We start from the raw sequence: 14,533 nt of genomic DNA, 5'->3' as shown, positions 1-14,533 counted from the left end.
GAAATATTTGAGATGTTAATGAAGAGTCACTCCCGGTGCAGACAATATATCCTACTTAAAGCCGTGCAGCTTGTCTATTACAGCCATGATTTATGACTGGCTGCTTTATGAAAAGTAAAAAACGAGAGGGGGGGGGGTATGCTGACTCGCACAGAGTCGAATAAAGGCGGGCTGAGCACTCAAGAATGTGACTCGTCCACATGTTGTCAGAAATGCTGAGCACGAGCAGAGCGCAGCGCACGAGCCGGGGAGCGCAAGGAAACTTGTAGACACTAATCTTATCACTGTTATAATTTCGTTTCTCTTTAATTCGACTGAGAGAAAATACACTTTTTTATCCATCTCATCCTTTTGGAGCATTTTTTTTTTTTTTCCTTTTCTCGCAAGAGCATGACGAATGCTGTTCCTATGACTGATTTCACTTGAGGCTACAGGAGAGAAAGCCAAATGGAGACGTTTACAATACACGACATGCTCATTAATTCAACAGACCTGAACAAGATTTTATGCAATTTTGGTATCAAGAATATTTCGTGCGAGAGCGAGCAGGAGCCCTCATCCGAACCTCAAGGTACGGTGAATTTATCTATTTTATATTTCTATCAAATGCTATGGAATATCCTGTCGAATCATTTCAGTCAGAAATTTGATGTTGATTTTACTCCAAATGCACCCAGTTCCCTCCAGTTTTTGCCAAAAGAGCGAGCGCTTTAGGCATTTTTTTTTTTTTTTTTGCGTCAGTGCGCATTACGCATATGGCTCAGGTCCTGTGTGTATGTTAGGAGTGACATATGTTGTCACTGTACACTAGTTCTGCTAATGTCAAGTGAAGAGAAATGCCACTGTAGACTTAACAGCAACAGGATGGAGAACTGAATGGCACATTTCTATGGTTAAGATCCAAGAGGAGAGATACAACATGAGAAAAACTCCATTCAGGCTGATTATGAAGCTTCTCCAAGAGAAAAAATAATAATATTCTGCACATGCTGACCAACTGACTAATATATGACTGGCTGAATATGACTATTTTAGGAATATGAGAGTGAATTTAATAATATAAAGAGTCAGTGTGAAAGAGTGAGGGACAGGATGAGTCAAAATAGCACCGCGCTCACATTTAAGAATGCGTGTGCGCCCGCGTCTCCTTCCACTGTGTCTCAGATATCAACCAGACGGTGCGGATCGTCCTCTACTGCCTCATCTTCCTCCTCAGCGTGCTGGGCAACGGCCTCATCATCACCGTCCTGGTGAGGAACCGGCGCATGAGGACCGTCACCAACCTGTTCCTGCTGTCCCTGTCCGTCAGCGACCTAATGGTGTCCCTGGTCTGCATCCCCTTCACCCTCATCCCCAACCTCATGAGGGACTTCATCTTCGGCAACGGGATGTGCAAGCTGGTCATGTACTTCATGGGTGAGTGAAGTGGTGATGCCAGATTTTCTTTGTTGTTATATTTATAATTTAATATTGTATGAAAACTAAATATATATATATATGTTGTTATTATTATGGCAACTGATTGCGTCATTGCGGAGAAGAGTTTGATTTTAATGCGTAAAAGTTGTGTGCTGATTGTGCCATTTCTGCAATCTCCTCCTGTCATGCCTGATGCAAAATAATTTAAATGTCCATGGTGCATTTTTATTAATATTATTGTTATTATTATTACCATTGCACCGGTGACTTGCATTATGTCAGACAGAGGCTAATTGAAGTCACCTCAGGCCATGTTCTGCACAAGGTTCATTTCCCTGCACGCTGAAATGCTCCTGGTGGTGTAATGAGCTAAAAACAGCTCTGGTCGAAGGAAACATGTTGTCATAAAGTGCCGATTTACCTGAAGCCATATTTGCAGCAACTCCTCTGTTTTCCCTGCGACTATATTTATCACCTGCTGTTTCCTGCTCTATTCCACAGTGGATTCAATAATAATAATTAGAGGAATAATGAATAATCAGAGTCTCGGGGAAATGATGAATGGCGTGAAGAGTGATGTGAGTAATAACTGGAAATGAGCAAATCTATATCCAGTCAGTGTGAGGCCATAATAACTGAAGGCAACAGAACTTTAAAATCCCCGTCTACTAAAATCTGGCTTCCGCTTCTTCTTCTTGTTTCTTCACTTGGATGTTTGAGCCTCACGTGTGCAGAATGGTTAGAGTTTGATGCTAAAGGCTTTTCTCACATTCATGCTGCAGGGTGAAAATTCCTCACTCTGATTCTGTGTTTAAGACGTGTGTGTTCATGCAGGGTTTTATGAAGTGAACCTCCAAGAACACAGGCTGAGAGTGGACTTTCCACTCAAAGATATGGGAGAGCAACAGTGTCGTCCTCTAGGAGTTATGTTTCTGGCCACCTGGCAAATATAATATTCACACGTTTTCTCTGTTTTTGGTCTCGGGATCATGTATAGTTATTAATTAATAACAATTGACAACAATTTTAGAGAGTGAGCACCAACCTACTGTAAGTCAAGCAGCCACGGCAGCGGCACAGGCAGGAACACTGAGCTGATTCATTGAAACTGCTTGGCGAGGAAAAGGAAGTGAGGCAGCACCCGGATGATCAGGTTTTCACTGTTTCTAAAAATGCCGCGCAGTGAGATGAGCGTATATGTGGACCCACCGATGCCATTCAAGCAGTCAGTCCGTGCAGAGACTCCAGTCTGCAAAGTGACACCATCAAGCTTCATGACTGTCCCTTAAATGATTATATGTGACAAACGGTCCTGATTGATTGATCACAAAATTAGTTTTTGCTTCACTTCTGTGCATATGCATGAGCTCTTCTCAGTACAGTATGTTTAAGCATTATTGAGTTAATACAAACCTCAGAAAATTAGAGCTCGAGCTCCCAGATACATTTCATCATGCAAATCTAAAACCAAATCACAATGCTGTTGCTCTAATGGCTGAAAACTGCACTATGAGAGCCGTGAGAGTGAACCAATTCACCAAACCATTATGACGCCATTATGAGCTGGGCTACTTTTAATGGTCAATCGAATAATTAATATAGAAGCCTACACCTTTACAAGAAACAGTGTTTCTTCATTTCCTCTTCTCGCAGAGTAATGGTGATGATCAAAAACAGGATCCAACAAACCAAGATGCCTGCTTTTAGTTTAGCTTGAACTTTAAATGACTTTCAGTCAGTAAGTTTAGAAAACCAGCTCAAAATCTTTCCGCTCACGTTCTCCGTCGTCACACCGCTGAGTCTGTGTTCGTGGCAGCGGACAGACTTCCTCTTTTCACAAGCAGGAGATTTAGAAACAAAAAAGATTTCAATTACTTCCAAATGACTTCTGGGATAATCAATAGCGGCTTGACAGCGTTAAGGGATGTGAATCAGCTTGACCTTGGCTTTAATTTGCCTGTGATTGTCTTCTGCTGCATCTCAGAAAGCCTTGTAATAAGGTGCAGTATTACAGATAGTGCACCCCTACTAATATTTCATTTTCATCCAATTACAGCTCCGCTAGGAAATCCTATTTTCATTTTTCTCCTTAACTTCCTGTTGCTCCATTTAGCCGTGGTGATATCAGAACGCTGTCATCCAGGGTTCTTGCCTCATTTGTCCACATGTTTATCTGTTTATGTCTCGCTCCTTGCAGATTGTACTCACAGCGATAATTTGCACGTATTTATAGTTCCTCTTGTTATTGTTAGCGAGTGTGTTAACGCTGATCTGTAACGGACAGCGCAGGATGTGCTCTGTCACTGTGCGGCACTTCAGTTTAATGTGACGACATGCTAATGTGCCATAGCGTCACATGGACGACCGTCGACACAGTGACACGCTGTGGGTGTTACAGAGCTAATGGCAGAGGGATAATTCAACCTAATTAGAATAAAAATGCCACTTTGAGGAAATACACCTAATTCTCTTTTTCACATGAGAAAATTGATTGAACTCTCATGTCTTTCCCTGAAGTATGAAGCTAGAGCGGGTAGCCGGTTAGCTTAGCTTAGCATAGAGACTGGAAACAGGGGAAACAGTTAGCTGGGCTTTGTCCAAAAGTTAAAAATAAACCCACTAGCAGTTCCAAAGCTCAATATTTAACACATTACATGTTGCTTGTCGATAGAAAAAAGTATCAAAACATATTGTGGTTTTTGGTGATTAAGCTAAGCTAACCGGCTACTAGCTATTTAGGGAATGGCAGACTGACAGTTGTCAAACTCCCGCCAGACGGGGATATGTGTCAGAGTATTTCTTGGCTGGATGCAGAGTCGTGCAAGTCACTGCAAAACATTCACTTTCTTGCCGAAAGATGGCCAAGATGTTGGCGCAGTTGACAAATGTGACGCTAAAGCTAGCAGCTGGTTAGCTTAGCTTAACCACTGCATGTAAAACCACCACATTATGTTGCTTGTGCTTATCAAACAAGACATCGTGTGCTATAGTGAGCATTAGAAGTATTGGTAGGTGTATAGGAATAGTTCAACATTTTGATTGCTAGATGAGAAGATACCGTTCTCTAATGTAAAGCTATTTCTTGGATTTTCTGACCCGTGTAGGTGTCTCAGTAAGTGTTTCTACATTCAACCTGGTGGCCATTTCCCTGGAGCGCTACAGCGCCATTTGCAACCCTCTGTCCTCCAGGACGTGGCAGACCAAATCCCATGCCGCCAAGGTCATCACTGCCACCTGGGTGGCGTCCTTCATCCTGATGCTGCCCTACCCCATTTCTAGCACCCTCAAGCCCTTCACCCGCCGCAACAACAGCACGGGGCACATGTGTCGCCTGGTGTGGCCCAACGACGTCATCCAGCAGTCCTGGTGAGCTGAAAATAAGCGCATCAGGGAGGGTCGCACCTTTACTGTCCCACCAGGGTGTCTTCACACTCAGATTGTGTGGCAGCTAAAGTAGCCCACTGCTAATTTCAGATGGCTCTTTCATCGATTTTCTCAGGCTGCTGCTGCAGGTGAGAGACGACCTCTTGGGAAAATCTTCAGGCTTGACACAGATCTGACCCTTTGAAATAAAAGCATACAGTTCAAAATAATTTCGGATAATAAAGTCAGCCTGGCAGGACCATTTATTTATGGAGCATATTTGAAAAACAGAAAGTCCTTTCCCGACCAGATTAAAAGTCTATGTTATCACAATCATGTTGTCATGATGATGCTAGTTTAGACTGAAAGGCAGAGGTTTCTAAATTTAGCACAGCAAAATTGGCACCATTGGCTCTGGTGTTGATTTAGATTAGACACAACAAATGCTCGTCTGCATCCAGGCTACTTACTCCCCTAAATTTGTCCCTTGCAGGTACGTGTCCCTGTTGTTGCTGCTCTTCCTCATCCCTGGGATCGTCATGATGACAGCTTATGGACTCATCTCCCTGGAGCTCTACCGGGGCATCAAGTTTGAGCTCTCCAACAGGAAATCTGGTAGAGGTATGAAAATAAAACACAGCAAGTGAGCAAAAGCAGGCATTATTCTCCATTTTTAATCAATTCTAAATGTCGTGGTGAATAAATTTACAACTTCCCTTACCTGTCTCTGTGGTATTAAGTTCACTGGTTTCTACTGAAGACGTAAATCTTTAAAAATGCATCTCAAGTATTACGTTTTATTTTGAAAAAAAGCTAAATAATTTCCTAAAACAGCTAGGCAGTGTAGGTTTCAGGAGGAAAAGGTGCATTTCTTTGGGACTACTTTCAGCTGCGGATTGATACAGAATTTAATTTTCAAGTGTACTTACACAGCAGCAGGATGGATGGTCTTCATGAGACAGTACTCATGTCCATGGGACCAAAAAAGAATGGAGCGTGTCAATTTGTGTCCTCTTGACGTGTTTTTAATACTTTTTGGACAAAAATGGAGGTTTGTGGCACAGAGGAAGTGGACTCCATAAAAAGTGCTCGCTAGCAGAGTTAACTCATTGTTAAATTTGGTCATTTCTTGTTTGATATTAAGAAAAATGAAATCACAAGACTTGTCCTTTAACTTGATATGTCACATGATGATTTTCACCCGTAGTCTCCTGAAAATGAAGCCTGGCTTTTAGCAAAGTCGTCCATTTGACCCCAACTTTCCAAATCATGGAGGCTTTGCTGCCATTTTTTATGCTCTTACGCTCTGGCCTTTCTCTTTTCTCTCCCGACAGACAGACAATCGAGCACTGGCAGCATCAAGCCCGGTGACAGCGACGGCTGTTACATGCAGCCGTCTAAGAGGAAGAGCATCACCGGCAATTTCGCCAACTCCAGCGGTAAGCACATGCTTGGCCGCGTGTGCAGCAGCAGCTCTACAGCCAACCTGATGGCCAAGAAGCGTGTGATCCGCATGCTCCTTGTCATCGTCTTCCTCTTCTTCCTGTGCTGGACTCCCATCTTTGTGGTCAACGCATGGCAGGCTTTCGACCGGCGCTCAGCCTACCGCCTCACGGGCGCCCCCATCTCCTTCATCCACCTGCTGTCCTACACCTCGGCCTGTGTCAACCCCATCATTTACTGCTTCATGAACAAGCGCTTCCGCCAGGGCATGCTGGCCACGTTCACCTGCTGTAGCTGCCTTGGGAAGAGCGGCGCAGGGAACGGCGGCTTAGCGAGGTCACCCGGAATGGGAACGGCTAAAGGGGAAGTGGTCAGATCAAGAGCGGAGCCAAAGGCCGCTGAGCAGAATGGTCATACCCCGCCGACCGGAGCCAGCACACGCTTCACCTACACCGGCATCCGTGCCTCAGCCTGGAGTGAGCTGACTTAAGCTGGACTGATTCTTGTGTGTGTGTGTGTGTGTGTGTGTGTGTGTGTGTGTGTGTGTGTGTGTGTGTGTGTGTGTGTGTGTGTGTGTGTGTGTGTGTGTAAGGCTCCGGCCTGACTGCAAACACTTGAAAGGAATCTGTGGCGTGTTGTCTCGAAGTAAAGCCCTCACTTATGCGACTAGCTTATGAGCAGCTACGTCTCTTTAGCTTGGAGTGTGACGTGATGCGGGTACAGCTGTAAATTCAGTGCTCTCACATCCAGATGTTTCTCTTAAGCCCGCAGTGTCCGAGGCGGATGCCTGGTCATATGGAGCTTTGAAGGGCCTGTTATAGGAAGGACTGTTTTTAGGAAGTAGAATACCAATGAATGCAGTTCACCACAGTTCTCCATACGTGTGCTCAGTGCAGCGGTAACTGCATAACGTGCACGGCTGTTCAAAAGGTTGGAATCGCCTGCCACAAAAGCTTGATTTGGGACGGTCAAATGGCCGAGAGGACTACTCTACAGTATACGTTTCAATGGTTTTTGATGCTTTTAGGTTGTAGAAATTGATGTTATCTTGTATGGAGAGTGGACAAGAAAAGTAAAGTTTTGCACAAGGACAACAAAAGCGAAAAAGAGACAAAGACACCTCTGAGCGACAGTTAAACAGGAAAACAAGAGTCAGTGGAAAAAGAACCTGGAAGCTTAGCATCAAACTCTGTCTGTTTAAATAGAAACAGCTTCCTCGTCAAGTGCACAGTAATGCCTCGACAAAGCTGGAATGAACAGGTGTGTCGCTTTAGCAATGCTACTCTTAAAGCTTCAAAATGGAAATAAAGGTTAGTCAAGTCGAGTTAGCGCTGTTGAAAAATCAAAGTTTAAGCATCTAACCACTGAGTGGGCCCAGGGAAAAACAGCTTCCTGTAATACAGAGAGGCCAGCTACACCACTGTGGCTCTAGAGAGCGAAGTATTTCATGGAAAAAACACTTGAGGAAGAGATGTCTAAATCATTTAATTCTTCTTCTTTGGGTCCAAAACTATTTCAAATGGAAAAAAAAATCCACAGCGACTGAATTCTGCTATTTTTATGTCCATTAATTGAAGGAAATAAGACAAACATCAGTGTAACAGGTGATTCCAAATCTTTCAACGGTAACACGACTGACATTTTTGGGAAATCACCTCTTTCTCAACAGCACAACAAGCTGGGAGGTCGTTAGCTTAGCGATTAGCAAGACTGCAGCAGAGGGGAAACAGTTAGCGTGTCTCGTCCAACGTCCAACACCTTTCGAGACCATGTTTCACACTTTGTGTCTGGTTTTCTTTATCCTTACTCAAACAGAGGAAATTAAAAACGGCACATTGTTCCTGTTTGTGTGCTAACGCTCTGTGTGCTAAGATAAGCTAATCGCCGCCTGGCTGTCGCTCTGCACTTTTGACTTTCTGCGGCTGAATGGTTTCAAAACGAATGGCTGCCTGGAAGTAACGTAAGCTATTCACGACTTGAAGGAAAGCAGCTAACACATGAATTTTGCTCCTTTCATTTCTTTCAGAAACTAGAGGGTTGAAAACACGGCTGTCACGCTGCAGCGTAACTGTACTCAAAAACAATCCTCCAGTGCACAAACAGTCCTGCTTTCGTCCTTGACCCACTCTGTGTGTTTGTGTGTGTGTGCCTGAAGGGTTTGTACTGTGTGTACGACAGGAACTGGAGAGAAGCCTTATCATTTTGTGGGACTTTGAACACCTGTATCCCCTCCACTTCACAGCATTACCCAACTGATTTCCACTGATTCATACTGTTAAATATAGCAGCGTCAATGTAGCAACTTATTCCTGTTTTGTTTTCTTGCCTCAGAATTGTTGTGTGACCTCGCCGTTGTTGTGTGAAGTCTTTTTTGCTTCTTTGGTTTACAGCCCAATCCCAAAAAAGTTGGGACGCTGTAGAAACAGTTTTAAGAGTTGCTGAGCCTATGTCGTAACATCCTTTATCCAATCATGTGTTCACAAAGTGAACCAGGTTGCCCCTTCATCCCTAATCATGACTCTCTCACCTGTCACCAATGAACCTGTTTACCTGTGAAATGTTCCAAACAGGAACATCTCTCGTTTAGTTGCTCTTTAGTTGCGCCTGTCCCAACTTGTTTGCTGAATCAAATTCAAAATCGGCAGATATTTACAAAAATCAATGAAGGTAAAGCATTAAATATATTGTCTTTGTGCTGTTTTCAGTCGAGGATTAGCGAATCGTTGTCCCACCTTCTTTCTGAATCGGGGTTGTAATTGCATGACAATGTGCCTATTTGGTGGAAGTCCTGTTGAACCCGAGGGCACATAATTGAATGTAATCCCAGTGATTTTGCAGGCTTGTTATGTGCGTCTGAGAGCTGCTTTCAGAGTTGAATTGTGTTCTTTTTCTTATGTACACACACACACAACCCATCTCCACGTACCCAACGTCTGGTCGACCATATAAAGACCTTGAGTGCCTGGTGTGCTGCGACGTTGGCAAAGACTTGGGGCAGAGTAACTTTAGCTTTTAAAGGCTTTAATAAAAGTGGATCTAAAGGACAGAGGGCATTAGGGCCCAGACAAGTGGTGGAAAGAAAAGGGGGAATCTGCTGGGACTTCATCCCAGGGATAAGAGTTTCCATTTGGGCTTGCTCGATGCCCAAAGGCCTACCCTCCTTCACCCTGCAGCCGCTGGGGATGAAAACTGCTCCACAAAACGTTCCCTGCATAAAAGACACACCAGTCTGGGTTATTCGCTTGTTCTCTTTCGGCTAAAACCTGAATTAATTGGAGTAAAGTGTAAAAACGTGTCCGACGATGAAAAACAACACAAAGTGAGATTTTATATCACTTTTTTATTTCTCATTTTTATGCCAATATTGCAAGTTTTTTTTGTCTCGTTTTTTTTCTTTTTTCTTTTTTCTTCTTTTAATGACATACAGATTTTGAGCAATGACCTGGAGCTGCAATATGTACAAAAACAAACTAACTTATGTTATCAAAAAACCGTCCCCTTTGTTTTGACGTTATTGCTAAATGTTACAAACGGCACAGGTTTCTACCATCAGCAACCCTTTGAGCACTGAGTATACTACCACAATGACACCTCTGCTTACCATTTACTAGAATAATACACAGATACAGTGAGAGTGAAAGATAGTGAAAGGACATGAAGAGGAAGAGGAGGAGGAGGAGGAGGAGGAAATGATGACAAAAAAGTGATCCAACTGTAGCAAAGCTAAGCAAGACTGCATGTTAAAAAGAAAAGGGTTGGTGGGAGGGTGGGGGCTCCAAATGTACATACATAAACATGAGCGATGAAGAGTGAGGATGAAATGTGTGTGAAAAAGAAAGGTTAGCGCTCTGTAGTGCAAACAGCCAAATAGTCTTAAGGAGAAGTAAGGCTGAGTGCGACAGAGAAGGGCTCCACACTCCTTTTTTTTTTTTCATTTGTTTAAAGCTGCCTCTCACTCTGCCCTGTTTTGTTTAGCAGTGCATGAAAACTACATTATAAAAAGACATTTGGCATATTAGAGGATACATACATTGTTCAGAGCTCATTATAAAAAAACAAACAAACAAACAAACACAAGAACAGCTGCTTTTGGAAGAGCAAAACAAGTATGACCAGACACACGAAGAGAAAGAAACCGGTTAAGATGTTTCGTAAAAGCATCGCGAATGAGATTTTTTTTTTCCTCTCCTCTCCGAAAGCTTTGTCGCCAGGTTAATACAGCGTGAAGAAGGCATGTAACATTACTTTTGACTGTTTTTTACAGTTCATCCCCTTTCTGTGTGAGGCGTGTTATCAAGTTATTCTGTTTTTCCTCCCTATCTCTTCGGACTCCAGGCGTCCGAAGAGAAAAATCAACTGTAAACCAGCTGGGATTGTCAAGGCGACACACTGTTGTTGTTTTTTTTTCTTTAAAAAAAAAAAAAAAGCATGCATCACCCCCTTTTGTTAGTTTGAGCGAATGTGACAAAGCTGCTCCGTTCAGACTCGCGTGGGGCGATGAAGAGGAGCCGGGGGTGGTTAGCCTGAAGAGGCCGCTCGGCTTGTAAACAAAAACCCTAAAATATCCGAGCTCGAGGGGGAGGAGGGGGTGTGGGGTGGGGGTGAGATGCTAATGCGGAGGCTATGTTAAACACTCGCTGAATTTAGAGCTAGTAAACATAGAAAAAACACTCAAGTTAAAAATCTACAGTTAAGATTTCGTGACCTCCATCCTGCAGAGTAAAGGGTTCGGGTCGACCTGCGGCTCGTCGCAGGAGTTCAGCGTGAAGAAGCGCAAAAAATCTCCGGGTTTGGATGCTACACCACCGCTGCAGCACCGACTCCTCGACGGATCCGGGATAGACAGGAAGTGGCCTCTTTCAAAAAAAACACACTCCCAGGCCAACCTAGGCAGCACGGGCAATAATGCACTTTTTTTGTGTGTGTTGACGTAAGACAAGGGGAGATTTGTACCAATAATTTAAAAAATATCAATATTACAATATAAAACATTTAACATTAATGACTGACAGGTGGGCAAGGGTGGCGAAGTGGGGGGGGGGCATAACTTAACTTTTATCTTTTTTACATTGGAAAGGGGGTGCAAGCGAATCCTTTTTTGTTCCTATTTCAAGGGTTTGTTGGTAAGAAAAGTTCAGAAATACTTCATTAAGCAGACATTCAAGTTACAGTATCGTTGTTCTTTTTCCCCAGAAGTGTTTACAGTTGTACTGTAATACTAAAATCACAAGTATTGCCTTTGAATGTTTCTCCACAATTATCAGACATTTGGATCCTGGTGGAAGACAGAAAAACCCTTTTTTTTTTTTTCTTTTTTCTTTTTTTCCGACAGCGGTTGGAGCACACTTTGAAATGGAGCGAGTCTGACTCAATATTCCATTACAGCAACTACATACGACACTCACACACACTCGCACACACTCGCACGCACCTATTTGCTGGCTGGTGATCTAGTGCTCAGGCGGACGAAGACGATGAAATGACCTGTACAATATTGCTGTTCTGTTTGGAAATGCACATCTTCAATAATACACATTTAGAAGGCCTTTATACTCCCGCAGGAGACGCAGTCGGCATGAACACAGATGAGTGCAACTACTCAAAGTACACACGCTTGTTTCTGCAGAGATATTAAACCACAGGAGATTTGTTTTTTTGTTTTTTTTTTTAAAAAAAAAGAAGAAGAAGAAGAAGAAGGCTGACAGGAGCTTACAGCGCTCGTGAGACATTGTACCAAAAGTGAGAAGGTGCCGGGCACCGCGAGAGTGAGAGTAAAACAAAAAAACGGGCTTGTTGTACTTGTACACCGAAAATGAAGGCGGAGAGATCCGTCAGAAGGCTGCTTTTGCACGCCGACGCGGTTCCGGAGCCGCAGCAGTGAGCTGGAAACGGCAGAGCTCCCGTGATAAGAGGCGAGGCATTAGCTTGTTTTTGTGCTCTGCAAAGTTTCTTCCAAGGTGAGTAAACAGCAGATAAGAAAAAGGTGAAGTTTTTTTTTCTTTCTTTCTTTCTATCTTTCTATCTTTTTTCTTTAAGTAATTGAAGGTATCAGTAAGGCCACATTCAATTGAAAAGTGTCTTTTTTGGAAGAGAAAAAAACAAAAAAAACCAAAAAACCCCGCTGGAGTTAAATGCCACCAGAACTACAGCACACACTGGAAGACACCTCGCTGGGTGCGGAGACAAGTTTCACGACATCATCCGATACGCTGACAGTGACCGATAGAGCAACAGATACAGGATATTAGATATGTGACCGGTTTGCTTGTGTATACAGTAAGAATATACAGTACTAAGGCTATCCTTTTTAAGTCGATGACTACGCTTCTTACATTAGTCTGAAAATGACAAACTGACTTGATCTCGTAACATATGGAAGTCTGGTTTTTGATGGATTCTGCAAACGTAGCTATGGCTCCATGTGTGATGTACTGATGTGTATACTTTCCAAAGGAGACATAGCGCACATAGAGTATTGCAGGCAAGGCAGAGGCGTTGCTTAAAGCTTTTCTTTTTAAAGACTTCATAAAAACCAATGATAAAACATAGGCCCTCTGAGGTTTTTCCCCAATTTAAAAAAAAACAAACCTTCGCTTATGTAAATAAACAACCCAGACTTCAGATATTTTTTTCCCCAACAGAAGAAGCAAAGAGTATCAAAACAAAACGAAAAAAAAGATTCAATCCAAAGACTGAAAAAGCAGGCGTTTGTAGTCAGGTCGTAATCACATACAGGTTGGGATTTTGGACCTCAAAAGGGGGGAAAACAAAGCCCAAGCTCAGAGGAAGAATAGAAACTATTTGGTAACAAAAGTGTACTATATGTTTAATACAAAAAAGGTATGGAGAAAAATGTACCTTTACTAAAGCTTATACAAGATCCTTGGTCCATAAAAACTATGTTATCGTCACGTTTTGTGTGAGTCCCTCGGCATCCTCGCGCTCCCTCCAACAACAACACATCCAGCCCCCTTCAGGGAACCACAAAGGAAGTAACACGAAACAAAAAGGAATAATTATAAAACAAGTGGTGGGAGGGGAGGGGAGGGGCTGGGGGGGAGGCGCAAAAAAAAAAAAAATCGACTTTTAAGAGGATTTCTTTTTTCTGTGGATGTATTGTTGTCGTGGCTTTCATCCTCGCAGCCGTGGAAAGGTGCTGGTGCTCTGAGCCTGCAGGAACTTCACTCATTCCAAACACCAGAACTGGACAGGCGGGTCCCTAAAGTAACCACAGGAGAGGGGGGGCGTGTCAAGGAGCACTTTCGCTTATTCCTGTTGGCTGACAACGTGGTGATGTCACTCCTTCTTCAGATCCCCCCCCCCCCGCGTTCGCTCCGTTCTCCCGCCAAATTTCTTCCATTTCAGCTTCTTTGTATCCAAACTTAATACGCAGCACTTCAGAGTGAGTCAGTTTTTGTTTATTATTTCCCATAGTCTTTATATACCTTGTGGTACATTTGCTCTCAAGGCATATCGTATTGGGTGGCCCCCTGTGTGCGTTAGGAGACCACAGCTGCGGCGGTGGAGGATGAGGATGTGACGCCGGCGTTGGAGGTGCTGTTGGGGCCGTAGACGCCGGGGCCGGCCTCCTGGCTGCTGTTGCTGAGCAGGCTGGAGTTTCCGGCCCGCAGGATGGCCCCGGCGGCGCTGCAGTGTGGCCGCGGCCCGGGCTCCGGCGTGTAGGTGAAGGTCAGTGTGGTGGAGTAGATGATGCCGTCGTTCCTAACCAGCGTGACGGGCACCTGGACGGGCTGCCGCACCCAGCGCCAGCCCTCGCGGAAGGCGGAGATGTCGGGCACCACGCACAGCATGCTCTCCGCACACCTGCAGCGTTTGGTGGGAAAGAAGCAACACGAAGCAGATTCGGTCAGTAATACATCAGCGCTCTTTGGCTTTTGGACTGCTAACTGCACGAAGGATTTCTTGAAACAGCGAAGCCGCTATTTTGCAGGCGAATTGGTGATAAAATGGACATTATTATCTATTTATCTATCTATTTTTTGCTCACAAAAGTAATAATCAATAACTAAATGAAACGTGAGGGGTCTGCAGGCCTGCAGTCAGGGAGGTCCCACTGCTTCACAGACAGCGGTAATCGCGTCCCTCCCCTGTCTGGGACTTAATGCTTGGTGGGTGGCTCTGATAAACACATAAAATCCAATCGGTCTGTAAAACACGCCAGAGGAAAAGCTAAAGCTGTGGACTTTTACAAGGGTGTAACGCTGCAGCGCCTTGGCTCTTAAAACGTCTTTGGCTGGACGTTCTGTGACTCGACTCGCGTGATTTAACACCAGCTGAAATCACTAAA

The 14,533-nt window shown here is 43.9% G+C and overlaps 2 protein-coding genes across 2 annotated transcripts in view; one reads left to right on the top strand and one right to left on the bottom strand.

Moving 5' to 3' along the window:
* The first annotated feature begins 447 nt into the window (after nucleotides 1–447).
* cckar (cholecystokinin A receptor) lies at nucleotides 448–6,715 on the top strand. The gene is made up of 5 exons (XM_070993462.1): nucleotides 448–571; nucleotides 1,165–1,416; nucleotides 4,524–4,785; nucleotides 5,276–5,403; nucleotides 6,117–6,715. Exons 1-5 carry the CDS (start codon nucleotides 448–450, stop codon nucleotides 6,713–6,715), a joined length of 1,365 nt encoding a protein of 454 aa, XP_070849563.1.
* Nucleotides 6,716–11,556: 4,841 nt separating this feature from the next.
* Nucleotides 11,557–14,533, bottom strand: part of rbpjb (recombination signal binding protein for immunoglobulin kappa J region b) — a 44,295-nt gene continuing 41,318 nt past the window's right edge. Inside the window, exon 11 of the mRNA XM_070993193.1 lies at nucleotides 11,557–14,049. Within this exon, the coding sequence (XP_070849294.1) occupies nucleotides 13,725–14,049 (325 nt within the window). The 3' untranslated portion in view covers nucleotides 11,557–13,724. The remainder of the gene's footprint in view (nucleotides 14,050–14,533) is intronic.

The sequence above is a fragment of the Chaetodon trifascialis genome, chromosome 23 (assembly GCF_039877785.1).
Source record: "Chaetodon trifascialis isolate fChaTrf1 chromosome 23, fChaTrf1.hap1, whole genome shotgun sequence".
NCBI classification, from domain to species: Eukaryota; Metazoa; Chordata; class Actinopteri; order Chaetodontiformes; family Chaetodontidae; genus Chaetodon; species Chaetodon trifascialis.
Note: the sequence above shows the minus strand (reverse complement) of the source record. Positions and strands in the feature narration are given on the sequence as shown.